The following is a 27640-nucleotide window of genomic DNA, read 5'->3' as shown; positions in this document are numbered from 1 at the left end:
CATTATGTCAAAATAAAATATTTGTGCCACTCAAAAATATGTAGTATGCCCAGTAATCACAAATTAAATACCTTTACAAGTATGATCACTTTGTAACAACAATCACAAAAACACAGTGGTTGAGACATATCACCCACTTTTAATACTGAACCACTAAACACCACATCTTTAACTTGTACAAGATTTTTATACCTTATAAAATGTACCATCTTGGTGAAGGTAATTATGTATGCAAACTTATAAATCAATGTGCTATTTTACAATTTAACAAACAAATACAACCAAAATGTTATGTAGTCACAATCAAATGTCCTGCTGCTCCAGGAACCCCCGAGACTGAAACTCGTGAATCCAAAGTATCAGTGGACAGAATAATGCATCGGTATCTACTGCTTAGGGCTCACAAGTCTGAATCGTGGGGTTAGTGGAGCAGCAGGAGAGGCGGCAAGACTTTTGACGCTGACTGTATTTACACAATACATTAGTTATAAAACGGATATAGAGACCCGTTGTTAAAAGCATCATTGCATATCTAAACAACCTAAATATACTGTGTTGCTGACACAATCCTAGAAAGATTATGGAGCCCAGTAAAAGAGACCACTCTACCACACTACAATGGATACTGAATAATCATTTGCAAAAATTAATGTATTAACTAATACTATAGGGGAGTGAAAACACCTCTATGTCACAAGAAGGAAGGACCATACGGCATCACTCAACAAAAAAAATATACACTCCAGTAATCTGATGTCAGTTTTCCAAAATAGAATGAACATACATTACACAGTAAATCATTAAATTGTGATATTTTTGCATAATTATATATACTACTGTATAATGCACTATACAGTAAGTCCTGCAAACCTCTGCACAACACACTCTTATACTGGGGTATATTGAAGAAAAAATAAAAAATCAGTAAGTTTAAAACAAATATTGCTAATAAGAAAAAAAAAGGAGTTTTTGCTCTAAAACTTTTTCAGAATTTCTAGTTTTACAAAAAATAATCTCTCCATTTGAAAACAAGTGGGAATCATAGACAATTGTTAAAAATAAGTAGTAAGGCACTATACTAATAACAATCAAGCTCAGGGTACACTCAATAAACCATTACAGTATGTAACATTTACCTCTTTTTTTTCAGTGGAGGATGAAGATGCTTTATATTCACAATGTATGAACAAACACAACATATATTACCAGAGGACAATTTTGTAAAATTACAGGATGACATTCAGCTTCTCACCAATTAAACACCAGCCTATCCTAACACTAAGTATGACTATTTTGTACATCAAATAATCTAATGCACCTCTAATGCTCAGAATATATTACTCACCAGATAAAGCCAATACAGGATGGTGATCAGTAGCAGACCATACAGCAAGTTAGTCACTGTATTTTCAGCCCTAAATCCCTGGTGGAATGTGACTGTTTCAGAACACTTTCCTGCATTGTGTCATTTGAGAATTGGGGATAAGACTGGTGCAATACAGTAAGTGTTTTTAATATGAATAATAACTCGTACTGTTTTTATATAAAAAACTATTTTTTTTACGAAAGCTTATATTGCCAAGCTAAGTGGCATAGTAATACAGTAGTTGCATATAAATTATAATATTGAAGTAGTAACTAACTTTTTAAACAGGATCTCCAGAACTCTCAACATTTCAAAGGAACTCCTTGAAGTATTTAATCCAAAACAATAGGCTACTGAATGACATGTTGATGATTTGCTAGGTTGAGCTGCCACATTAGTCTTATGTACACCAAATACCACAAAATATTTGTAATAGCTCTTTTACACCACTAATTAATAAGGACATATAGTGTAATTTTCAGGATTTTTTTTTCACAATTAGACGAGTCCTATGATAATTTTAGAAAGTCATTTAGCAGCTACATTACAGTTTCAAATTAATGAAAACGGAAAATGAATTATTTACGATACCCCTGTACTGTACTAATTGATTGATGTGGCAGTTCCAAAGACAGAGGAAGTGAATTACTCTAGGTTGACAGGGTGATGCACTAAGCATGTTATCAAAGTAGGAATATCAATCCTTTACATGATCACTTGCCCCTACAATTCAACTAATTTCAAACAAGCAACTATCATTACAGAGATTAATGAAGGTACCCATCAAGATGCTTTACAAACACCCAAAGCTAACACTTCTCACAGTGCTACCACAGCTACTAATGTCAACCTCAACCAAAGTGTTAATACAAATGCAGACATTGTTCATTAGTTAATTACAATGGCTTTCTCTATTTAACTCAAGTGTTAATAAGAAAATGCTAAAAGGAAAACAAGTGGCTAAATGTCTGACACCTGGTTAAAGTTTGCTTTCAGTAAGGTTAAATACTTGCCATGAAAGAAATGTACAGTTGGGGAAAAATATTCTGCCCCCCACACTGCTGTGGCCAGTGGAGACATCCGGCAACTCTCTTGTACAGTATAGTAGAAGTAAACAGATAATTAATGAATCAGCAGTGTAAAAGTGCACATTTTTATAATAAATTCCTTATTTTTGTTTCTGATTCATAAATTATCTGTTTACTACTACAAGAGAGTTGCTGGATGTCTCCACTGGCCACAGCAATGTGGGGGCAGAATATTTTTCCTCAACCATACAATAGATGTGGTCACCTTCACCTAACACAGCAAGCTGTGTGTTAAGCATTGATATTCCAATAATCTAATTACGTGACACCAACATTTAAATAAATTTTGAATAACCAAAAGTTAAGGCGACATAAATACAAGCTGAGTATAACAGTAAAAATATAGTCTGTCACATATTAGAGATGATAATAAAATATGAAAATAATTAAATTTGTCAAAATGTAGTTAACACTAAGAAATATATATTAATATAATATAACAAAAATTATTCTCAATTGTTTAAAGTTTAAGTTAAATCTATCAAACAAAACAACTGGCCTACACCAATGACATCTCTGAAGACAGTACTTCTACTTTATCTCTGAGTTCTCTACCATGTGCAGAGACATGATATCTCTCTATTTCAGGGAGTGACACAAACACTGTACAGTAATGAGTTGTGTACATTCTCTATATTCCTTAATTCAGAACAGTGTAAAGAACTTCTTCACAGATGGGCAGTAGGATCATTGGAATAAATTAAATAACAAAAGAACCACATCACACACACACATACATACATTCAGATCACACCTTTAGGTTTTTTCAGCTTTTGCATTGGCGAGGGGAGGGAAGATATGTCAGAGGTCAGCTGATACCCCCAGAGATTTTCAGGGGCATTGGTACCATTGAGGTTTAAAATCATGATTCAAAAACCAATGTTGAAAATTCATTTGGCTATACAAATACAGTACTGTATGTTTAATAACATCAAATGCAACATGTTCCATAATAGCAATTAAGGACTGTGAGCAAATTATGTTTGTTGGGGTAATATTTGGGGTAGAATATCCACCCCCCCCCACCCAGCCTTATGGAAAAAAGCCTGAACCTTATACTTCACATGGAATATATCTCCTGCCTTCATTCATGTTAACACTTTGTTACTCCTTTAATTCAAACCCCAATAATAAAAATAAACTTGAGGATGGTTGACAAGGACTAAGATTTATAATACAGACACCTGTATAAAACATAACATGAATAGCATAAAATCTTCACTATCTGAGAAAAATAATCTGGGAAGAATAAAAAACCTATTCTTAACTTTGCAACTTAAAGAAGCCAAGATGTAACCTAACTAGAAATTACTGTATGAAATGAAGAGGGAGAGCATAATGTACTCACACATCATCTTTTACCAAGAACTTCTAAAAACAATTCACAACACTTATTTATTTTATGAATTTAAAGCAATAAACACTTTAGTAATGTGCAGACATGCTGCTGTCCTCAAGAGGTTAATGCTTTACTGTTCCATTATTATGTTTTAAGGCACTAGGCTCAGCAGTAGTACTTTTGACAAGAGCACAACAACTGATTCAGGCATAGCACTGATAAATTACAAACAAAGATACAGCAAATTACTGCTCTAGTGTGACTGGTGTGATGAAGAATGCTCTTCACCACTCATTGCACTTAGTAGGATTGATTTTCTTCTTACCCAAAACTACAGACTTCCCGACACATTATCACACCACACAAGCAGTAGGCAAGGTTATGAAACCCCAGTTATGATGGCTACAATTCTACAAATATCCTATTCACAAGAAGTGCTATGTGAGTTGATACACAACAATAGTAAAGTGAGGTAAAAATGATATATAAAACATGAAAAACTACTTAAGTATACAATCACAATACCTGTATATTAATCAAATTGTCTTATATAAGGTGATATATGGAAAGGAATGTACAGTACACCCATTTGGACTCATGGATTCCTGCCTATGAATGTGTCCAAGTGAGCCTATATGCATACAAGAGTAAAGGTTAGTCCATTTTGATGTTTCGGTAGATGTACTTGACAAAGGCAAGTGACGCAAAGAATGATACCGTGCCAAGGGTGAGAAAGAAGACGTAGCAGGTGAGGAGCGACCAGCCGACAAATTCAATTGTCTGTAGCCCACCAGACATGTTGGACCGCTTCAGGTAGTAGAACAGACAGTACATCAAGACAAAACCCCCAGTTGATCTGTGGAGAAAATTAATTTATAATGTCTGTTCACTGGCCTTGCAATCATTGTGGTTACTTATGTCCACATTCCTCAAACATTTGAGTAACCTTTTTCTTTGCATCTTCACCTGCATTTACACCTCTCTCTGGTTCAGGCCATGTCATGTACTGGTAGCTTCTTGGCGCATACACATTCCTTCCAAAAACAAATTTGTATAAGTGGATGGTGCTCCTCTGCTATCCACAGCATAGACTTGGGTTTACAATACTGAACTGTACACCAAGAATTTTACCTGTCCATCAGATTTGTGTACTACCATATCTAATAAGGGGAGCTTACCTCCTTCCATTTCCACTGTGAACTGGGTGTTTCTATCTATGTACATTGTTTAACACCCTAAATTTATTTTCCAAGTCAGCGTGCATCTGACCACAACAATAACAAACACCAGACTGACCAAGTTTGGGGTGCAACGCGGCGATTGTTACCCACACAGTCAAATATGTCGAGATTTTCCCAGACAATTTTATTTAACTCGGCTTTTCCCGAGCTATTTTATAATAAATTCCAAGTCCATATCTGTGCTGAATTATGTGAAATTCCAAGATAACAAATGTTGAGTTATCAAGGGTTTACCAAATTTCGCTTGGGAGAGGCATCAGAAAACACTACACTAACACCATGTGGTGCATTCTCCTTGCACTTTCTACATTTTTCCACCCTTCCATCCTCTCCAGCAACATGATTCAAAACCCACACAACACTTTTGTGAATTAATTAAATCACTGTGATGCACAAGAAATCAGCACAAATCACAAGAAAATGTGTGAGAAATGTAGATCAATGCTATATCCTAGGTCCTTTAAACACACGTTGCCATGTGTGTGCCTTGCGTGTCTAGTGTTCATACGCGAACAGAAATTTATTTCAAATTTTTTACTTCATACGCAAATTTGCCGAGGGAAACCCCAAAGCGATAATTTAGATCATACGCAATTTTGCGTAGGAAAACCTCATACGTGCTAAGGAATTTTTATAGTGGTATCAATAAATCAGTTCTAAATAAGGTAGAAACACCATTCTTATACAAAAATAAACCCAAAGAGTTTATCTAAATAAATATATACAGTATAAAAAAAAATCAATATTTGGGCCATCAAATAGAGGTATATTGTGGGCACAAGGCTTGAATGGAAACCAGAGTGGCAGCCGAAACAGCACACACAATGCTGCCAGACATGAGATTTCCCAGCAACAATAGCTGCTTGGTGACTCACCAAGTACAGTTGTGCTGAGAGCCAGCACCAAGCTGCCAAGAGTGAAAGAGAGACCAGGAAAAATTAACTTTTTCCCACATGTTAAAACCCAAGTCAAGGCAGTGGGCTCCACCCTCGTGGACCCAACTCTACGGGTCGTTTACTCTGCTGTGTTCATCACTGTGATGAGCGTCAACATCACCGCAAATTGTAAGTACAGTATAATCTCAATCAAACTGAATCCGATATAAAGCAATTACTGAAGATATTGTTAGAACTACAGACATTAAAGAGTGTACTTACCCTGCACTGAAGACTGATCTCCACCACCATCTGTAGTCTTCAGCAGCAAGCTGAAAGTATGTGAGTGCAATGGACACACAAGCTGTCACACTCAGCAGTATGACAAACACTACACCCAAAATACCATAGAGGGTGTATTGTTCACGTCCCCAGAGAGTTGAAAATATGTAGTACATCTCCACACTGATAGCACTGTGGTACAAAAGGAAAGAGTGAATTAAATTAGTGACAGCCATAAATGTCATGGCTACCCTTTGTAAATATTTAAGTCTCCTTAGATCAACGGCAGATTTCAAATCCAGCCATCTTTGAACATGATTACACAAGTATCAAAAGAGGGCTTATATTTATACCGTTTCCCAAAAGTTTTGCAAGATAATAACAAATATGCACGAAAAGCGGTTTAGAAATGCACAATGACATGACTAGTAACTGAATAACTGCATACCATAATAAATAACACCCCATAAGACAAACTCATGTCTCTTGGGTTGAGAGTCCACAGAATTAATAATGCACAGTACAATTCAGAACATTAAAATTAATTCTATATTACAATCAACATACAAGTGAATTAAAATATTTACCTGAAAGGCAAAAATCCACCAACAGCAAAATGGGCCCAATGTGAACGGTACCATGGAACAGAAGGGATCTCGCGAGCAATATTTTTTGTGCGACAAGGAAAGTTGAATTCTGTTACACCATTCTTGCCCAGGATTCCTCCAAACACAGTCAAGGGATAACCAACTGGAAAAAAATATAAGGAGTATGTAGAAGTGTGTCTGGCAGATTTATGGCAGATTCAGAGAAAGATCACGTCTGCAACTTCAACTTCGTTACTCTTTTCAAAAATGACAAATGCCACTGGACCCATTATCTTTAAGGCATTTTCTTATTCATCAATAAACATCTACATTAATGTCATATTTTGAACCAAAATAAATATACCAGGCTATATTCCACACTTATATTATAAATTTGCTATTCTCTCAAATTTTAAGCAAAAAAAATATATGCAAATGAACACAAGGTATATAATGGATCACTTTCTCAGTAACAACTAGCTGGCAATTACAGAGAACAGTAAAACAACTAAAATTCCCCAAGCAAATCTCATTTAACCCGGGTAGTTTCTTCTCTTGTTAACAATTGCTTTTTTTTCACTCCTCTTATATTCCTGAGTGGCACCTCATTTAGACTACCGGTTCTACTCTCTCTCCAATGGGATTTCTGAAAGTTTGGTACAATGACTGAGGTACCTTGATAAAACTCAGTGTATGGATCCCTTATGATGAGGTGACATGTTTATCAATACATTACAGTAGAGGTGAAGGAAGGTCAAGATACTATACAGGCTAGATGAAGGATAAGAGAAGTCAATTTTTCTAAAGAACACTAGTCTACAGAGCATGAGTCTGAGTAATAATCAAGCATTATGCATCAACTAAAATACCTAACAATGTTTTAAAAGAACATTAAAGGCTAAATAATTATGCAAAAACTTGTAAACCTAATATGACAATTTAACAAACAAGACAAAATCAAGAGAAATATAATTTATACTTACTGCAAAGCCACACAATGAAAAGTAGTATGATGGTAGTAAAGGGTAGTGCCTGTGTTGAATGATAGGCCCAGGCCACAGAGTTCTGTACACTCCATATTAGGAAGAATGGTCCTGAAAATATTATGAAGCTTTAAGCAATTAGGCAACACATACTGAAAGTGGATTGGGTTACCTTCTTGAACACTTAACCCTTACACAGTGATAAAGTCAGTAACTTATCAGGTGCACTGCTGATGAAAGCACATTTAACTTACATAAATGGTTACCAAATGTTCATTGGTAAAGTAACGAACACAAGTTCAAGCTTCATTAAAGCAGTTTGGGTTATCTTTCTGATGAAATTTACTATGATAAGAAATGTAGTACTGTATTGGTGATCCTAAAATCTCAAAGCTTTTTGTAATGATGGAATGAGGATGGTGTCAAAATTTAAGCTAAGTTCTGTAATATCACACCTGTTACTAAATATCAAGTACTGTATTTTGTTTCAGAAGCACAGAAGGAAAATTAAATTACTTGGCATTAAAATTTTTATCCTGTTAGACTGGTATAATGAGAATAAAGATCTTTGTTTTTATTAAATATGAATTAAACACATGATAAATACAGTATATTGTATTTAGACTTACAATTTCTCTTGAAATTCTGTTGATGAATGCAGTTTGACATTCCCAAAATCACTTAAGTTTTTCTAATGAAGCTGTGTTTCATCACAATCTTGGTCTTATACTTTATATTTATGCTGCATATAACATTAACCCTTAGGCCCCGGGTGACGTTCCAGAATGCGTGCCTATTCCCGCCACTGCTTAAATGCCCAGCATGGGTTATCAGGTTCCAGTGTGACAATTTGCCTCTCACGCCACAGGGAAGCTTCCTGAACATAATTACCTACTTTTGTTTGTTTCATTTTTTGTCCATTTTTATCATGTTGTATCAAAGTAATATTGCTAAAAGTAGTGTAGTTGTATTGTAGGATAGTATAACTGTAAAACAATGCTATGATTATGTTATAAATGCATTTATTTGTGGAATTATTTATTATTTTATGCATTACTTGCTCTACCAAACACAAAGACAGCCAGGCAGACTGGCGACCGACTGGTGTGTGTTGCCAAGCACTTTTTTGATAAATTATGCAAATAAAATATTGTAAATGAATTATTTATAGCAAATAAGTATTAAGATCAGTAAATAAATACATTATTGGCCACCTCGGACACAAAGGCGAGTTAAAAAAACTGCTAAGTGCGTAGGGACCACGAGCGACAGCTGTCAAACCAACACTGTCTCCTATCTCCCCCCTCCTCCCTCCCTCTGCGCAGTCACAAAAGTTTATAGAGGGTCAATATATAGTTCTTCTTGCTTAATTTTTATTGTTTTATCATTTTGAAAGGTAAAAAATAATTTTTGGAGAAGTTGATTTTTCTCGATTTACCCCCACGTGGGGGGTTCTGCAACCAGCACCCTAACCCGGTGCTTCAGGGTTAATACTACTCACTGCCATATTTTCTGAAATCCATATTTTCAAGTTTACAATAAAGTTTTCTTTCATTACCAGCTCTTGCTGGTGTACACACAGGCATCATCAGTGTTATTGTTCCTTGAGAACTTCAAAGAAAGTGTCTGGATAATGAGTACAGTACAATGGGGAATGTGGTCTTAGGCTGGGGAAAGTGGTCTCAGGCAATCAGTATGGCTATTACCTACATTTAATTCTTGCAATTCTGTGCCATTAAATGGTTATTCTTTTCATGATCATGTATACATTTTCCAGTACATTGTATTTATACACATGCAGTCTATCCTAAACATTTTGGTTACTGGAAACCTCCAAAGCTTACATAAACCAGGCTAGCAGTGCATCAGTTCCTGGCATCCACATTTTAACAAAAATTTAAGATAAAAAAAAATCAGTTAAACACACACGTGTGCATGCGCGCGCACTAGGGGGCAGTGAAATTTTGCTCAAAGCTGCACTCTTCAGGCATTGTACCTTATACATATCTAAGACTCCATGCCAAATTTGAAGCTGATATGTCGAGGTTTAGTCTGCCGCATTTTCTACTGAAATTTTTAAATTTACCTACAGTACTAGCCAAACAGCCGCTGTGGCGGTGCAATGTTCTGTTCAGTGTTTATCAACTTTTTTTTCATATCTCTTATTTCATTTAAGTTGTCTTGTTGCAGATGAGTATGGTGCTATGTCTATATTGATTATCAGCCTTTTCTCATTTCATTTCTCAATGTTGTGTTACTGTACTGTAATGTAGGGGAGACCTGGGTAAGTTGCCGCTTGTGACCGATACTTGATTAGTGATTATGCTGGAGCTGCCATTGCTACTGCCACCTTAACTGACTATGGCATTATCACAAAGGATGACAAGAGTCAGGTTATTGGACCACATAAGCTGCGGGATGCGAGACAAAAATACCGATTTAAGAGGCAAGAAATTGAGATGGCTAGTTTAGATAATTTGACGTCACTCTATTTTGATGGTAAGAAGACCGCCACTCGTGTGATGATAAAGAATGAGAAGACCGAGAAATGGAGTTCGAGGATGATGGTGAAAGATCATTATGTCATCATGGTTGAGCCTGGCAATGAATATCTCACACATGTGACTCCCAAGACTGGACACGGAAAGCAGATTGCCAAAACTATTCACGAGTTTCTGGTGGAGAAAAATCTAACCCAGCAGCCCATTGTGTGTGTTGATTGTGATGGAACCAATGTAAATGTAGGATCAGAAAATGGAGTCATTCATCATTTGAAATGTTACTTGGTCACCCGCTCCATTATTTCATATGTCAGCTTCACGGAAATGAGCTGCCTTTCCGCGCAGTTTTTTATCACTATGATGGTAAACCAAGTGGTCGTGAGCATTGGCGTGGTCCCATTGGAAAGCAGATCAAGGAGTCTTTGTCTGAGCTTCCAGTTGTCGCCTTCCAGCCAGTCAGTTTCCCTGATTTCCCTGTGTTTAATGATGAAGTGGAGAAAGATCTGTCCTGGGATCAGAAATACCTGTATAGGATTTGTAAAGGAGTTATCACAGGTGTTGTTGAAGATGACTTGGCTGCTATTGAGCCAGGTCCTCCCTGTGTGTCAAGGTGGAACACCTTATGGAGTAGAATCCTCAGGCTGTATGTAGCAACATCAAGACCCAGCCATGAGTTGAAAAGAATTGTCATTACAATAATAAAGTTCAGTGCTCCAATGTGGTTTTACATCAAGATACACCCTTACGTAACACACGGCTCAAGGAACGTATTCCAGTCCCTGCTATATATGAAACACCTGAATAGTGAGGAGGAGACGATAGTGAAGAAGGCTGTCCAGAGAAATGCATACTTCGCCCACACAGATCAACTTCTTCTTGGTATGTGTGCAGATGAGGACATGACTGTTAGAGAAAAAGCTGTCTCAATGATAAGAAAAATTAGAGAGGAGAATCAGCAAAAGGAAGAATGCACTGGCAGATCTGAAGAGGAGGAGGAAGATTCTGATGCTGCTGTTGACGAGAATTTGTTAAACTATACTGATGAGGAGGGTAAAGATGGAGATGGGAATGAGGATGTGCCTCCTGTAGTCAACATGAGAAAGGTGGTGACTCCGAAACTAAAGTGGCAAGCAAAAAACTATCATTCCATGATTAACTGGAGGAATGAACTCAAGACTGAGCCTCCTTACATTGCTTCTCTGTCAAATCTACAGGTTAATGACATTCTTGAGACACCATTAGTGGTGCCCAAGTGGCCAAACAGCACTCAGGCGGTCGAGAGAGGCATAAAAGTGATGACTGAAGCTTGCACTGAAGTGACGGGATACGAATCGAGAGATGGATATATTAGGCAAAGATTATTGTCTTGGAAAATGATGCCAAGGTTCCGCACAAAAAAGAATTTCAATATGAACTTGTAATGATTTTCTATACGGTGTACCTGTAAAATAACATGTGAATTAAATCGATGTCACCCATGTAAAATTTATCATTATCCTGGAAAACATTAAATGACACCTAATTTTTGGTATACACTAAAAGTTGACAAAAAGTCGTTCGCGATGCGGCAGGGTAAGTATACATGAAATGGCATGAAATTTTGCACAGGTGTTTGTTACAGCCATACAAACGATGCCTGAAAAGTGCAGCCTGCAACTCAAATAAAAGTGTTTTTTCCCTGCCCCCTAGCGCGCACGCACGCACATACACCAACAGAGAAAAAATAATATAAGTTTGAAATGCACATACAGTAAAAAGACAGTGACTACCTGCAAAAAGTACAGTGGTGAGGTTGACATTGGAAACCCACTTGGTTCCACCCATCAATCGGAAGTATGTTGAGGACACGTATCCAGCAATAGTTGATGCAAGGGCATACAGGAAAATAGCTGCACTGTTCATGGCACCGTGCCGATGGACATTAAACATTCCCAAGAGAGCCATCCCAATAATGCCCACTGTCACAGCAAGGAACTGACAGCCAACACCTGAAAAAAATTATCAAACAACTTAAACTTTGCATACTGCCATTAAACTCTCTAAAAACAATAGTGACATAAATAATAATTGTTTCATACCCATAATGAAATAATCACACATACAAAGAAAAAAAACTGTTCAACACTCTTGGATTTGAGGGTAGGTGCTCTCCTGCGAGACACTCGGGGTCTGGCCTGTTACTCACATCAACGAACTTGACTGCACCACATGAGAGATAATTGTACATAATGAGTCATAGCAGGCTTGCTATGTTAAATAAAAAGGTGGGATTTGTTGCAATAGCATTGTAAATAAATTATCTACAAACGATTTTATACAAATACTCATAATAAAATAATCATTTCTATATGTAAGCACCAGTAGAAGGCATCAGGAGGCAACATACTATCACCACGTGATGCAATCTCCTTGCACTTTTTGCTTTCCCACCCCTCCACCCTTGCCAGCAACATTATTTTTTAATATATATATATATATATATATATATATATATATATATATATATATATATATATATATATATATATATATATATATATATATATATATATATATATATATATATATATATATATATATATATATATATATATATATTTATTTTTTTTTTTGAGGATTAGCCACAGGCACAGGTCAACGACCCACAACGGGGCCTAGGGGGAGAAAAAATAAGAATAGAGAGAAATTTAAAATGGAAAAGGAAAAGGTTATATTAATCTACACCACGTAGCTGCCAGAAAACCAGCTTTATAAAGTGAGACAGATTGTAGGAGTATGGAAACACAGAAGAAGGCAGAGCATTCCACAGTTTGGCTGTGTGAGGAAAGAAGGATGCACTATAACGGGTTATTCTAGTGTGACCGACATCCACAGAGAAATGGTGGGCACCGCAGGCAAGACGTGTGTCACGAGCCCACAGCCTTGCCGGCGGTACACAGGATGCCAAATCCAATGAACATTGCCCGTTAAAGTACCTGTAAAAGAGAGAGAGTGAAGCAACATCGTGTTGAAAAGAAAGGCAAGAAAGATTGTCAACTAAAGGAGGAGAGTTAATAAGACGAAATGCCTTTGATTCCACCCTATCTAACAGTTGGACATAAGAAGAGCCACCCCAGATATGAGAGCAGTACTCCAAGTTAGGACGAATGAATCCCTTATATATTTGAAGCGACTGCTCAGGAGTGAAGTAGCTACGGCATCTGTACAGCATGGTTAAAAACTCTCACAACACTTATGAAAAAACGAAATCACTTGATGAATGCGAAATCAAGCAAAAGCCGCGAGAATATGTGTGGGAAATGTGGGTCAAAGTTATGTCCTGTGTTGTTGCAACACAAGATAGACTGGTGTGGTAACCTATCCTTGGAGGGCGGTCTACATAGTTGCCAGATCGTGCCAACGTTGCTAAATGTGCATCTTGCATATCTAACGTTCATACACAAACATAAAATTATTTAACTTTAAATTTTTACTTCATATGGAAATTTGCGTATGAAAACGCTTGAGCAACAGTTTAAATCATACGCAATTTTGAGTATGAAAACCCTAAAGCAATAGTTTAAAACACACTCAATTTTGCATATGAAAACCCCAAGACTGTTAATATTTTATAAGTGTTTGCATTAATTCACATGAAAAATACATGAAGTTTAACATGGCATATATGTAAAGTGAGTTTTACAACTTTTACATCATTTCCCTTATAATTAAAGATAAAATGCAAGCGTTTAATCAGCCATTTCAAATTATGCAAAGGATAAATACCTAAATAGAATTACATCTGGTAAATGTTAAGCATTGAATTTAGTTAATCTTTACCATTTTTTTGCTCCCTAGGACCCGTTGTGGGACCCACCTGTGCCCGGGTGGGCTATTTCCTATAAAAAAAAATGGGAAGACATACTGAAGGGTTAGCCAGGATATTGTTCTTTGTCGGCCTTACCCAAAATTGAAGAGAAGAGACTCTTGCGTTCAGGGAAGCGAAACACATCTGTGTGAATGATCTTCCATCCATATTCATCAGTATCCACTTCATCACGTCCTTCCTCGTCAATGTTGTAACGGGCAAAGTCGTTCTTCAACACCCGAGTCTAACATACAGGATACAGTATAATAAGCAGCACAAATAAATAAGTAACATTGATAGGATATAGCACATAAATCATTCATTAACACTTCATATTCTAAGTTTATCTGTTTATGCCTCTCACTATGATATCTACAGTACACTATGCAACAAAGTGCCAAAGTTATGTGAGGCAACTGAGATGAACCAGATATATAACTTTAGGTATTATGGTGATACAGGAACACCATAGAAGACTAAATCTGTTACATCAGTAAGAATGGAAAAAAAAAAATACTGAATATCAAGAGCTGTTTGATCTTGAGTTTGGCCACACTACAAAATAATAGAAGGCAAAGGCTTACTTACGTGAAAAAATAAAAATAGCAGCCTACACTTTGTTTCACACATAAACCTGGGCATGAAATAAGACGTGCATCTTTATGAGACCTTATATGAAATGAAAATTGGACTTCAAGTATGAGTAAAGTGAGAACAATAGGACCATGAGGGCATACCATCCTCTTCCTCCTCCATCACCATCCTTTGACTATGACAAAAAACAAATGTCTTTTGGGCTAAAATTTGAATCTCATTCTAAGAGAAGAATTCCTTCCAAACTCTGCTAGAGACTCATCCAACTTACACAGCAACAAGGGCACAAAACTAGGTCCTCTTCTCAATACAGAATTTGTAGTGAGTTTTATGGATGGACACCCTTCCTATCATTTATTTTAAAAACCATATCAAGAAAAGAAATTTTCAGGGAACAAATTTTCCACAATAAACTTTAATCTATGTAAATAAGTCATCCATCTCTCATATACCAGCAACACTTATTAAAATGAACTTTTCTTCACAAACACACAATTATAACAAAGTTAAACAATATCATGGATAACAAAGACATACCAAAATGATGACGACAAATCCCATGAGAAGAAAAACAAGAACCATGGAATTAATGATGGATAACCAATGGATCTCCAAACTCCTGGGGAAGAAACTGTTGTCCTGAATCAGGTGTCCACGATCAGCAAAACTTATCCTGGCAAACAAAATAAAATGTACTGAATTAGTGTTACTATTTGAGATTTTTGGGTATGTTAGAGTATATATTGTATACATTACAGTACCTCAATCTTCCTTATTTATATCATTCTCATTCCACCTCAAATGAATGAGGTAAAACAAGTAGACAACATTCACAGGGAACTACTGTATTTTACGGCATATACGTAATATGCAACTTTAATAACAAGCACAGAGTTGACTTGAGGGTAGACTCACATTTTTTCTACATTTTTCTACATTTTGCTGTCTTGTTTCTGATTATTTGTGAGAGGATTTTCCCATTATTATTTATTTGTATGTGTTTTGTGTGTGTGTGTACACATATAGTATATATACAGTACAGTGAACCCTCACTTTACGCGGTCAATTGAACCCACGGCGGCCCGCGTAAAGTGAGAAACGCGTAAAGTGAACAACATAACATATGGGATTAATTGAAATAGAGACCGGGCCGACCCCCAAACTCCACTTTTTCAGACACAATACCTACGTTGTAGTAAAAATAACTTCTTAATTTTATGATGGTATGCACACGCAATTAATAATTAAGAGAAAAATCAATAATATTAGGTTTTTTAACACTTACATTAGTAGAAAAGATGGCTGGGCACACGGGGATGGGGGGTTGGTTCTGAGGCAGAGGGCAGATTATTGGCCCTCACCTGTATCACTTGTATCAATTGTATCACTATCCACCACAGAGGTTTGCAGGGCCTCTTTGTCAAACCCCTCAAAGTCCATATAAGTCCATATCCTCACTATCATTATCACTATCACTGACTTGGGCACGGTTGTGGTGGGTGGCGGGTGAAGAACTCGCTAATGTTTTGATGACTGGGCGACCTTATGCGCACCCTGCTCGCGCCGCTCTCCGCGTAAAAGGGTACACATGTCATGGTCACGTTGACTGCTGATCTATTTAACTAATGATTCTTATTAAACTCCACGACCGCAAAACATGAGTGAGCTAGCGACCCCTGAGAAGACATGTTTTTTTCCCCATAGACGCTACACTTGTGTTCCCTCCCAGAGTACCGCCTTTGTGAAGACAGTTATCAATGCGTTGTTATTCCACTTTCTCCTGGGAAGCTCAATCTTGAATTAGTCTGTGTATATCAACTCAAGTAATTCGCCAGACCTTTGTCAACTGAGGGTCATCTTTGAATGAGTAACAGTGAGTTTGTTTGTGATTATTGTCATTGCGTGAGTAGCGATCACTGGCAACTCAGGTGTATTTATACCAGTGTATCGCCAGGGAGACCGTTCCCTGACGCTGCTCCAATGTTTCTCCAGGTATGTTTATGTGTAGCCATTCAGTTAATTCAGTCAATTGTAGTGAATACCAGTGTTCATCAGTGTTCATGATTTAACAGTTGAATTGTCATTCACCCAGTGCAAGAAGTAATATAACATAAATACGTCTGTAGTCTAGACAAGAGAGTTGTTTGTGTTGTCATGCTTCCCAGTCCGTTCCCTGACGCTGCTCCAATGTTTCTCCAGATCTCATTGTGACTCTTGGATCACTCGACAACTGCCCCGGATGTAGTAAATACCCAACAGGGATCATATATGAAACGATGGCACCGATGCGGCCTGATTAATGTGCGCTACTGCCTCGTTGGGCCAGACCCGCCATGTGTCTGGCTACTACCGACCACAACAATGGTCGTGAGCCCCAGTGTTCTACCCTGGGTTACTCCTTGGAAGTATATGTCCACAGAGAGGATTGTAACATGTATGTTAGGGATAATTAGTTGGAAATAATTATCCCATGTTGGGTAGTGGACCCCAGTATGTGCTAGTGTCAGTATTAACGAGTATGTGAGTAAAGTAATCTACAATGAGGGCCATGTACTATGTATTGTGAGTAGGGCCAAGGAACTGGTCCTATTATGCCATGTAATGTAACACCAGTAAGGTTATGTGCAGTAAGAATGTAAGATCTGAGTAATTACTGTTGAGTAAAGAAATATGAAAATAAGTAAAGAGATAAGAAAATAAGTAAAGAAGAAAGTACTGAGTCTGCAATAAGCCCAGAGTTGAACCTGGTAGTTATATGATTAATAATCTTTTCCCCTTTGATTTCATATTAATAAATTTGTTTTTAGAGTACTTTAGGTGTATTCATTTCTCCCCCAGTATTTTACCTTTATTTCCGTCCAAGTGACTTGATACCAGAATTACCATACCCATGTGCCTAGACCCTCGACCATGCTACCAAAAGAATGACCATGCTACCAAAAGAATGTCCATGCTACCAAAAGAATAGGTGACAGAACTGAGTAAGAGTAAGATAAGAGAAGTAAATAAGATGAGGGTGGTGTAGAGGTGTGGGAAACACGCGCCCTCACACACACACCGCGGAAAGTGAGCATTCCGTGTTCGGCAGGGTACCGCGTAAAAGTGGAAACGCGTAAAGTGGGACCGCGTAAAGCGAGGGTTGACTGTGTGTGTGTACATACATACATACATACATACATACATACATACATACATACATACATACATACATACATACATACATACATACACATACATATACATACATACATATATATATATATATATATATATATATATATATATATATATATATATATATATATATATATATATATATATATATATATATATATATATATATATATATATATATATATATATATATATATATATATATATATATATATATATATATATATATATATATATATATATATATATATATATATATATACACACACACAATACAGGTAAAAGAAATAATTGTCCTAAAGGCAAACACAAAGGGAACATACATTTCTTTGCACACGGGTAAAAATGTAACCCCCCCTCCCCCCCCCTGGTCAGCAAATAACATTCGCGGATTTGGCTATTCGCGGCCATTTGGAGATCCAAACCTCGGTGAATTTTAAGGGCATGTTGTACATGTTCCAAAGCTCAGAAACCTGAGAGAAGGCAAACTAGCATATAATCTCAATTTGAATGAAATAAGTACCCTGTACAAGCAAATGTTAAAGAATTATATGATGATTTTAGTAGGCTTATGTTACTTTATAGGTTGTATATTACAGTAATTAATGTACACATACAGTTCATACATACATGGTAATAATGATACAGAAATGAGATCAGTTTCCCTTACTTGGTGGGGATCCATGTCACTGAATAAGTGATCTTCACTGTCATAGGTGCCTCGACATCATCTAGGCTGATGGGGCTGTGCTCTTTTGTTACATTCACATAGATGATCTAGAAGGGTAATAGTAAAGACTGTATGGTAAGAACAGTCTAGTATCAATTATCCATACAATATTCAATACAAACAAATCAATCTGCACAGATGATAATGGTGATGCTTAAACAAAAGAAATACATGGCCACTGAAATGCCATAAGAATATGATTTACTCCTATATATGAGAAAATTAACAGGAGAGATACCATAAAATGAGAAGTACCACAACAGGAGAGATACCATAAAAGGCGAGGTACAGGTTGACAACCCTTTATCAGAAATTCCGAAAACCGAAAAGCTCTGAAAACCAAAATTTTGTTTTGTGGAGCAATTTTTTTATTTTTTTATTTTTTTAAGGGTATTAGCCCACCTGGGCACAGGATCACTGACCCACATCGCGGCCTGGGGGGCAAAAATGTAGTAGTAACAATAATAGTAATAATAATAATAATAATAATAATAATAATAATAATAATAATAATAATTATTCATAGTAAACAAAATTCTTAATAAAAATACAAAAAAATAAAATAAGAATAACAATAATAATAATTATAAAATTAATAATAATAATAACAATAACACTGTAATAACACTGTAATAATAAAATAATAATAATAATAATAATAAAGAAATACAGTACAAGAATGAAAAAAGATCAAAAGTGAGAAACACGACCTAGACCTATGAATTATTATTATCAGTAGAAGTCCAAAAATCCGGACTGCTTGAGGATTGGGTCGGTCCGGATTTTCGTATTTTCCGGATTCTCAGGCAGTACTGTACTTTTAAAATTCAAATTTAAGGAGGATTAAAGAAGAGATGAACAGGTACATTTTGAAAGTTTATTCATTTGCAAATGCAGCATGCTTCATTTATCAAAACGAGCAGTTTTAAAGAAAAAGCTGTGAATTCTAGAATTTTATGCTTTGCCTTTTTTATATCATAAATTGTAGCCTTTCCAATGTCGTATGTTTCCATTAGAACAGTATTGCTCACACCACGTTCTAGTTTCTTAATTATTTCAAGTTTGTCACTCAATTTCAAAGTGTTCTTCTTTATCTTCACACAACGAAGTTCATCTACTTTAGGAGCCATTATTATGGGCTTGTACAGTACTCTGTAAATGGAAAGAGTAGGACTCAAAATTACATACGCTGTCACAGTTTGATTGCTCGTTTTAAAGTGGCGACCACGTGGTCGCTTGTTGTTGCTGTGCAGCTGTGGTGCTCACACATGCGCACATACACACAAAAGCCAGCTAAATTATATATATAAAAAAAAAAGTTTGAGTTTTCGAAAAGTCCGGATTTCTGGCATCTGGATTTTTGGACTTTTACTGTATTATTATTATTATTATTATAATTATTATTATATTTTAGCCCCCAGACCCCAATGTGGGTCAGTGACCTGTGCCCGGGTGGTCTGATCCCTGTATATTTAAAAAAAAAAAAACTAACCATTCTGAAACCCGAAAGATTCCGAAAACCAAAATGCATCTGGTCCCAAGGATTTCGGATAAAGGATTGTCAACCTGTACCACAATAGGAGAAATACCACTACAGGAGAGATACCATAAAAGGAGGGATACCACAGCCAGAGATACCTCAACAGGAGATACCACAACAGAAGATATACCACAACAGGAGATATACCACAACAGTAGAGATACCACAACAGGAGATATACCACAACAGGAGATATACCAAAACAGTAGAGATACCTCAACAGGAGATACCACAACAGAAGATATACCACAACAGGAGTTATACCACAACAGGAGATATACCACAACAGAAGATATACCACAACAGAAGATATACCACAACAGGAGATATACCACAACAGAAGATATACCACAACAGGAGATATACCACAACAGAAGATATACCACAACAGGAGATATACCACAACATGAGTTATACCACAACAGGAGTTATACCACAACAGGAGTTATACAACAACAGGAGGTATACCACAACAGGAGAAATACCACAAAAGGAGAGATACCACAACAGTAGAGATATCACAACAGGAGATACCACAGCAGGAGATATACCACAACAGGTGAGGTACCACAACAGTAGATAACATAAAAGGAGAAGTACCACAACAGGAGGTATACCACAACAGGAGAAACACCACAACAAAAGGGATAAACTGCACTAATTTCAGAAAATCAAACACCCCCAGTGGATTTGGGTAAGCTAAATCCATTTCTGTTGTCTGCCAAAGTTAAAAATGTCTAGTTTGTATGGTATAGTGTGATATTTAATAAGGCTGACAATATACTACTGGAAAAATGTTATTGCCACAATTTTGCTTTCATTTGTGACATTCTTACAGAACTTTTATTTTATTTTTGGCTGTCTTATGCCAAGAAGCAGCTATTCAGGCAGTTATATAAGTACATGGCATTCATACTCAAGCACAGCAATGGAGACAGTGAAACAGGTTGGACACAATTCAACAAAACCATCAGTAAAGCTGATCGAGAAATGAGAACTGTTGGCTCAGGATATTTTCCTGGAAAATGGAGAAATATCCTAAACAGTGCTCCTGATGACTTTATTTTTAACAGTAACAAATCTTCACTAATTGATGAATAACAAATAATCAATGTGCTGTACAATATTATATCATGAATGACAGTAATAGCAGAATGCGTAAGAGAGGTAGTGTGTTGGGGAGACGCAATGGGTGGGAGGGATGGAGGCGGAAGGCAGTGGATATTGTACGGATCTACTCTGGCTGAAGCTAATCCATTTCTGCATCATGGAAATTATAATGTAGTTGGTGATAACAGAGGTAGTGATGAGGATGGGGGTGATGATGACAGAGGTGGTGGTGAGAGAGATTGTAGTAAGTGGTAAAGGTGATGCATCTATTGGTGCATCAAAATTGTGTTTGACAACATATAATATTAAACCTCCATCAAGAGAGGAACCAGGAAGAGATGAGGCAAAAGTTCTTAGCCAATCAGAAGAGTGATTGAAATTTGAGACATCCCCTTACCAGCCTAATGGGAAAATTTGTTGTCTCATCCTGACAACAAAGCTGATCTTGCCAGATTCGTGTCCCAGCAGCTCATACTGTAGGTGCCAGTTGACAAAACTATTGTAGCTGCAGGTTTCAGTGATACTGTACGGATCACAATACTGTGGTACTGTACAAGTTAGTAATCTGTAAATCAGATGATTCATGTTCATACGCTACTTCCAATTACCTTACCTTGTCCTCATTGTAGTAGATATTATAGTGCTGGTGGGTCCACAGGAACAACTTGTGAGTGTGAGGGACAAAGCCTGACTCTTCTAGATGACCAATGAAGTCCCTCACAGGTATATCATTGATCACAAACTCATAGTAATAGTGTTCTTCCACAGCCTCCCGCAAGTACTGCACTTCCTGCTCTGAGAGAGTCAGATCACATAGCTTGTGGTTCTGGATGTTTTCTGGAGGGTGAGAAAGAATAGGGTCACAAGTATAGTTTTTATGATATGATATTCAAGAAATAACTGTAATACTGTACCATGAATCCTCACTGATGAAGAGGAAAAACATTCTGGAACATCACTTTGAGAACCCCTAGGTGCTACAGATGAGAGGAGTAGCCTACTGAGGGATCACTATGACTAAAGCTCTAGAAGCTAGCATGTAGTAGACAAAATTACTTCTGCAGTGTCAATAACATCCTTACAGACTCTCAGTTTGGATTTAGAGCTAGAAGGTCAACTAATGACATCTTCAATTCCTTTGATGACAGTCAAGTCACAGTCGGAATATTCCTGAACTTCTCTAAAGCCTTTGATACCATCGACCATACCATCCTCCTGTCAAAGCTTGAACGGCATTAGGGGTTTATCCCACAATTGATTTACCTAATATCTGTCTAAAAGGAAGCAGTATGTCTGCTATAATAATCATCAATCCGACTCCTCACCAATTTTGTACATAAACGATATAGTCCACTCCAGCACACTAATAAAATATAACTTATTTGCAGATGATAGTAATCTCGATGCCAGCAACTCAGAACTCCACTCTTTGATGAGAACTATGAACACTGAATTGACTAAAGTCAGGACTTAAATAACACGTAATAAACTGACCTTAAACCTTGAAAAAATACAAAACACAATCTCTCACAGAAGTAAAACCCTAACCCCAGATTTGGACCATCTGTACCTTGGTAATACAGTCTTCAACCGTGAACAAGATACTAAATTCCTTGGGGTTATTGTTGATGAGAAACTTAACTGGAGAAACCATATACAAGCCATACACAGTAAAGTCAATAAACAGTGCGGTATCCTGTATCACACTTGTCAGTCACTTACTCTTGCAGTAATGAAAGAAATCTATTATGAACTTGTTTACCAACACTTGATACACTGTCATGCACTATAGGTCTCTGGCTCTTCAAAAACACAATCCCAGATTACTGCACAGAAGAGAGTTGTGTGGACAATGACCTACTAGGGGTAAAAAAAAAAAACGGATCACACTAACAAACAATTTGCTAAATTAAAATTTTTGTAAAATTCGAGGATACTAACACCTACTGCTGTGCCCTATTTGTTTACAAATCTGCCAATCACTTGATTGACAACAATTATTTCCAGTTCTGGAATAATCAGAGATACAACTTAAGACATCCAGAGCAACTAAGACGACCCCTCTCCCCCATTGCGCTCCTCTCAGAAGTGTACTGTATTACATTTTATAGGAGTAAACAATAGTAATAATAGACCAATTAAATTAAAATGATAATATAGTGGAATGGTCAATAGAAGATGGAACTCAGTGTTAATATGAATAAAAAAGACAACAAATTAAAGTTGGGATGACATAGTAATGTCAGGGTTGCTGACTCATGCATTGTCTTGTACAGGTAATTGGTTTTAGCTGTAGCAAAGTGCAAAACAGATTTCCATTACTGGCACTGATAAGCCCTTGGGGCAATTTGAGCCCAGGTGGCCCAAGACCAGGATAGATGACCAGCCTGTTGGTGACTATTGTTTCAATAACAGCAGTCTTTACATGAAAATACAGTGCCTTGGAACTGTTACTTTAAAATGTTTAACTCGGAGCGCGAGCAAGGATCATAGAGATAGGATGTGTCGCTCAGACACTCCACCTGGAGTTCATACCAATTGATGTTGAGATAACTGTAGACTGGCGAATTGACCCTTAGATTTTTCTAAGTGGTTTCACCTAGGATTAAATAGGCATTATTGTATAGTAAAAAAGTAATTATTATTGAACTCAGAATATCTCCTAAAATCAAGTGCACATGGCTTCAAAATGGCATAAAAATGCTCATAATATTGGTCAGATTTCAAAACCCCCCAGCTGGGTGGGCTTGCTGTGCTCACCATGTTCCCCCACCCACAATTTCTTGGACCCCTCTACCCCTTTTGATATTCCTGGATCCACCCCTGTTTAAACTCAGTGTAGTTTGATAGTGAAACCTTTCACCATAACTAGCCATCTCCTATAAAGTAAAGTCAATATATACATTGTGTTATAAGAATAAATAGGGAAAATGTAATGTGCAATTTATATAATCCTTCTCTATAATGTATGTAAAGTACTGAATTTTAACATTACACCACTTGTGAGAAGGAATACCAAATGACTTGTAACACAGTGATTATTGAAATTAAAAATTATTTCCCTAAAATCACTAACATACCCATATGGTGATTAAAGGGTGGTGGCAACTTCTCAATCGACCAGAGATTGATAATTAAGGGGCTGTAACCACCAGAGTGGGTTCTGTGAGATTAAATGCCAAGTGATGCAAGAACCATAAACATAAAACCCAACAGTAAGGCCTGGATGAAGTATTATCATGTAACTGACAAGGAATACAGGGTGGTGATCTACTTGGAGGGGGGGGTGCAGTACAGTATTCATATTAACCATGGAAAAAAAAAGGAAAAATGCAACAAAAGACTGGAAATACAAACTTCTTCAAATCATCCATACATTGAAAGTGAAGCTGTATTACCTTTGAATCTGATTTTGTAGTCTGACTTGGCCATTCGATCTCCATCCAAAACCTCTCCCAAGGTAAGGCTTTTGTGCTCAATCTGAAAAAAATATTTGAGGTATAGTACTGATTTTGTTGAGGGGTCAAGATACACTTTATACAAGGAGCTACAGAATTACAAATCATACTAATACAATTAATATGACAGATTAAACTTATGGAGAGAAATACTATGCATTACTTTTAGTTTGTTTCTAATCAAAGATCTAGCAGTAGGTTGTACTACTTTTTGTCAGTTGACCCTCAGTCAACACAAAGGACATTACAGAAAATACGTCGCTGATGATCATCTACATTCACCCAACCAAATCCCTGAACTACCTCCAGCCCTATTATTGTAGTTCTATCACATCCAAAGCATCTACACCAATATAAATCCTACCCAATTTCATCATCAGTCTTCACATAGTCACAACCTATTCCCTCCAAGCTCACAGGTTTCCCAAATAATAACCCTAATTCCCACTTAATTTATAACTACTGGATGTCTTGAACCTATTATCCTTCCATGAAGAGACATTTGTGCCTTCATCCAGTCTGACCTCCCTTGTTCCCATCAGTCTATTAACTGAGTTCCTCATACATAATTTGCTCTGACATAAGCTTTAACTTACATATAAACCATTTGTATCTGTTGTATTTATCCCTCACTCTAACATGCTTATTATACATTTTTCAACTTCTTAACTTCTGTAATGAAAACGTTTTCTCAAAACAATCCCAACGTTCACAGTACCGGCATACCTTGGCTAACTCACCCTTTATGGTCATTGTAAATAACTTCATAAGTCAGTAACAGACCCCCTGAATCCCTGGTTCATTATACAAGAACTCTAGATTTGTTCTTCACTCTCCACTAGTTCTGGGATGGAAGAATAAAATTAATGGCTGTGATCCCAAGAGAAATACAAAATTTAAGAGAATGGGTAAAGACAACTTTAAATTATCAGTGACCCAGGAAGGACCCACACAAATATCAGTGACTCAGGAATGACCCACACACATACCAGTGACCCAGGGTGACCCATACCAGCAAGAGAAGCCAGTCCCAGATGATAAAACTGATGTTCCACCATCATCTAGGCAAGTGTACCCACTCCACTGAATCTTTGAAGAGTCAAGGTGTCACATGTTCAGTACTTCCCTGCATTAGCCAGGGACCACATCCATAACCTTCTCATTTTGGGTTCTTTTACATTCATCTGGTAAGATGTAAACCTACTTTCAAGAACTAGTAGCAGCCCTGAAACTAAGTACATACTGTAATTTCAAAGGTGCTCAGAAGACAACAAACCTCAAAACTTTGACATTTACCAAGGATAGAATGGGTCTGGAATATTGTCTCACAAACAGGCATAATACTGACTGTACCCTGATGTCTCATCTAGAAGTTAAAAAAAATTGTAGTCACTGCAAAAGTTGGGTAGATTTTAATAAAAGTACACGGATGAACTAACTTATTATAAGTCATATCTTGTATTGTATTATATTTAAACAAACTTACAATTTTGGGTCGGCACACTGGCAACTGGTAATAATGGTAGGTCTCATGAGGATTGAAGTAAGGTCCCACTTTGTTGACATACAAAATAACCTGGAAAAAAAAATAAAACACTATACTGCAAGGTTGTTATTATTTAAATCAAATTATTTAAATTGCTGTAAATGATTTATATCAGAATGAAACAGTCATGATTTAAATCAATTATTTTTTTTACCAACACTGTAATTGAAATTTAAGTTTTTCCCTTGATATTTCAACATTCACTTAAAATTATGCAATAACAATATGAATGGTCAAATGACTGCTCAACTGTACAGTACATGCATCTATATTTATTTACAGAAAAATAATAAACGCTTCAGAGGTGCATATTGCATTAGTCTCTAAATTACATTAACTACCCGGTATGCGTTAAAGTAAATAAAGGTAAACCTTGATTTACAAAGCTGCGGTTTATTAAACTTCAAGGTTATGATTTTTTATGCATGCTTTGGTAACAAACAAAAACCCTAAAAATTCTATTTTTTCCCAATGTAATAAAGAAAAGTTATTTTCACTACCAGTATGATTACTTACAGTATTCAGTGCTAGTTTTTCCATAAAGAATCAGTGGATTGAATACTGTAGAGTAAAATGTTAACTGGAAGTACCCTGTACAAGTGTCCACTATAATATAACAATGAAAATCGGGTGTTTTATATATTTGTTTCCAAATAATTTTGCTTGCGGGTTAGTCCTATATAATTACCAAAACGAATGTCTGATTTGAACCAATCGCATCATAAACCATCAGAAAAACTTTTTTTTATCAGGTTCTTTGGTTGCTGTAATCTGCAATTTTACCAAATATTCACCCTACTGGAAATAAGCATCCCATGGCTTTGTCAGCTGTCCTTGGTCAAATTGACTAAATATCTATACATTAAATCGGAAAAGACAAAAATATGAATTAATAATCATATGAACACCTAAAGATATCTTTACCCTTGAATGGCTGAAAAAAATGGTCAATTAGCATAACTATAACAAATTCTGCCATCAGTGATTATTATTAACCTGTGTTGCCCCGCAACCTAGATGCCGACAACACTTGGTTGTTACACTCTACAACACAACTACTACAACTTGACAATAACTTCTATTAACAACTCAGAGCGATGACAACCATACCTCTTCTCCATTCTTGTAGGATACAGCTAATGTGGCTGAGAAAGACGAAATTACGATAGTTAACACCAGTAATGTTTTCATCTTGCTTCGTGGCGAAAAACACCAGAATATAAAGTCACAAGTAACAGTCTTGATCTTATGTCAAAAATAACAAACAAAACAGCATCGAGCAGCATGGAAGTGTCTCAGACCCTCCTCCACCAGGCACTGAACCGCCTAATAACTTAACACTCTTACTTATACTACAGGCAATGTAATCATTTAATCAT

General features: G+C 36.7%; 1 protein-coding gene across 1 annotated transcript; it reads right to left on the bottom strand.

Annotated features, from left to right (window-relative positions):
* Positions 1-27501, bottom strand: LOC121874912 (transmembrane 9 superfamily member 1-like). Its single transcript, XM_042379255.1, has 12 exons — positions 27372-27501; positions 26202-26291; positions 24656-24737; positions 21871-22094; positions 18548-18654; positions 15241-15376; positions 14206-14353; positions 12032-12250; positions 7762-7872; positions 6779-6941; positions 6192-6383; positions 1-4649 (listed from the first exon to the last, which is right to left on the bottom strand). The coding sequence occupies exons 1-12, from the start codon at positions 27450-27452 to the stop codon at positions 4448-4450; spliced, it is 1755 nt and encodes a 584-aa protein (XP_042235189.1). The 5' UTR covers positions 27453-27501; the 3' UTR covers positions 1-4447.
* Positions 27502-27640: the final 139 nt, after the last annotated feature.

This window comes from Homarus americanus, unplaced genomic scaffold (genome assembly GCF_018991925.1).
Source record: "Homarus americanus isolate GMGI-L3 unplaced genomic scaffold, GMGI_Hamer_2.0 scaffold56009, whole genome shotgun sequence".
In the NCBI taxonomy this organism is placed as follows: Eukaryota; Metazoa; Arthropoda; class Malacostraca; order Decapoda; family Nephropidae; genus Homarus; species Homarus americanus.
Note: the sequence above shows the minus strand (reverse complement) of the source record. Positions and strands in the feature narration are given on the sequence as shown.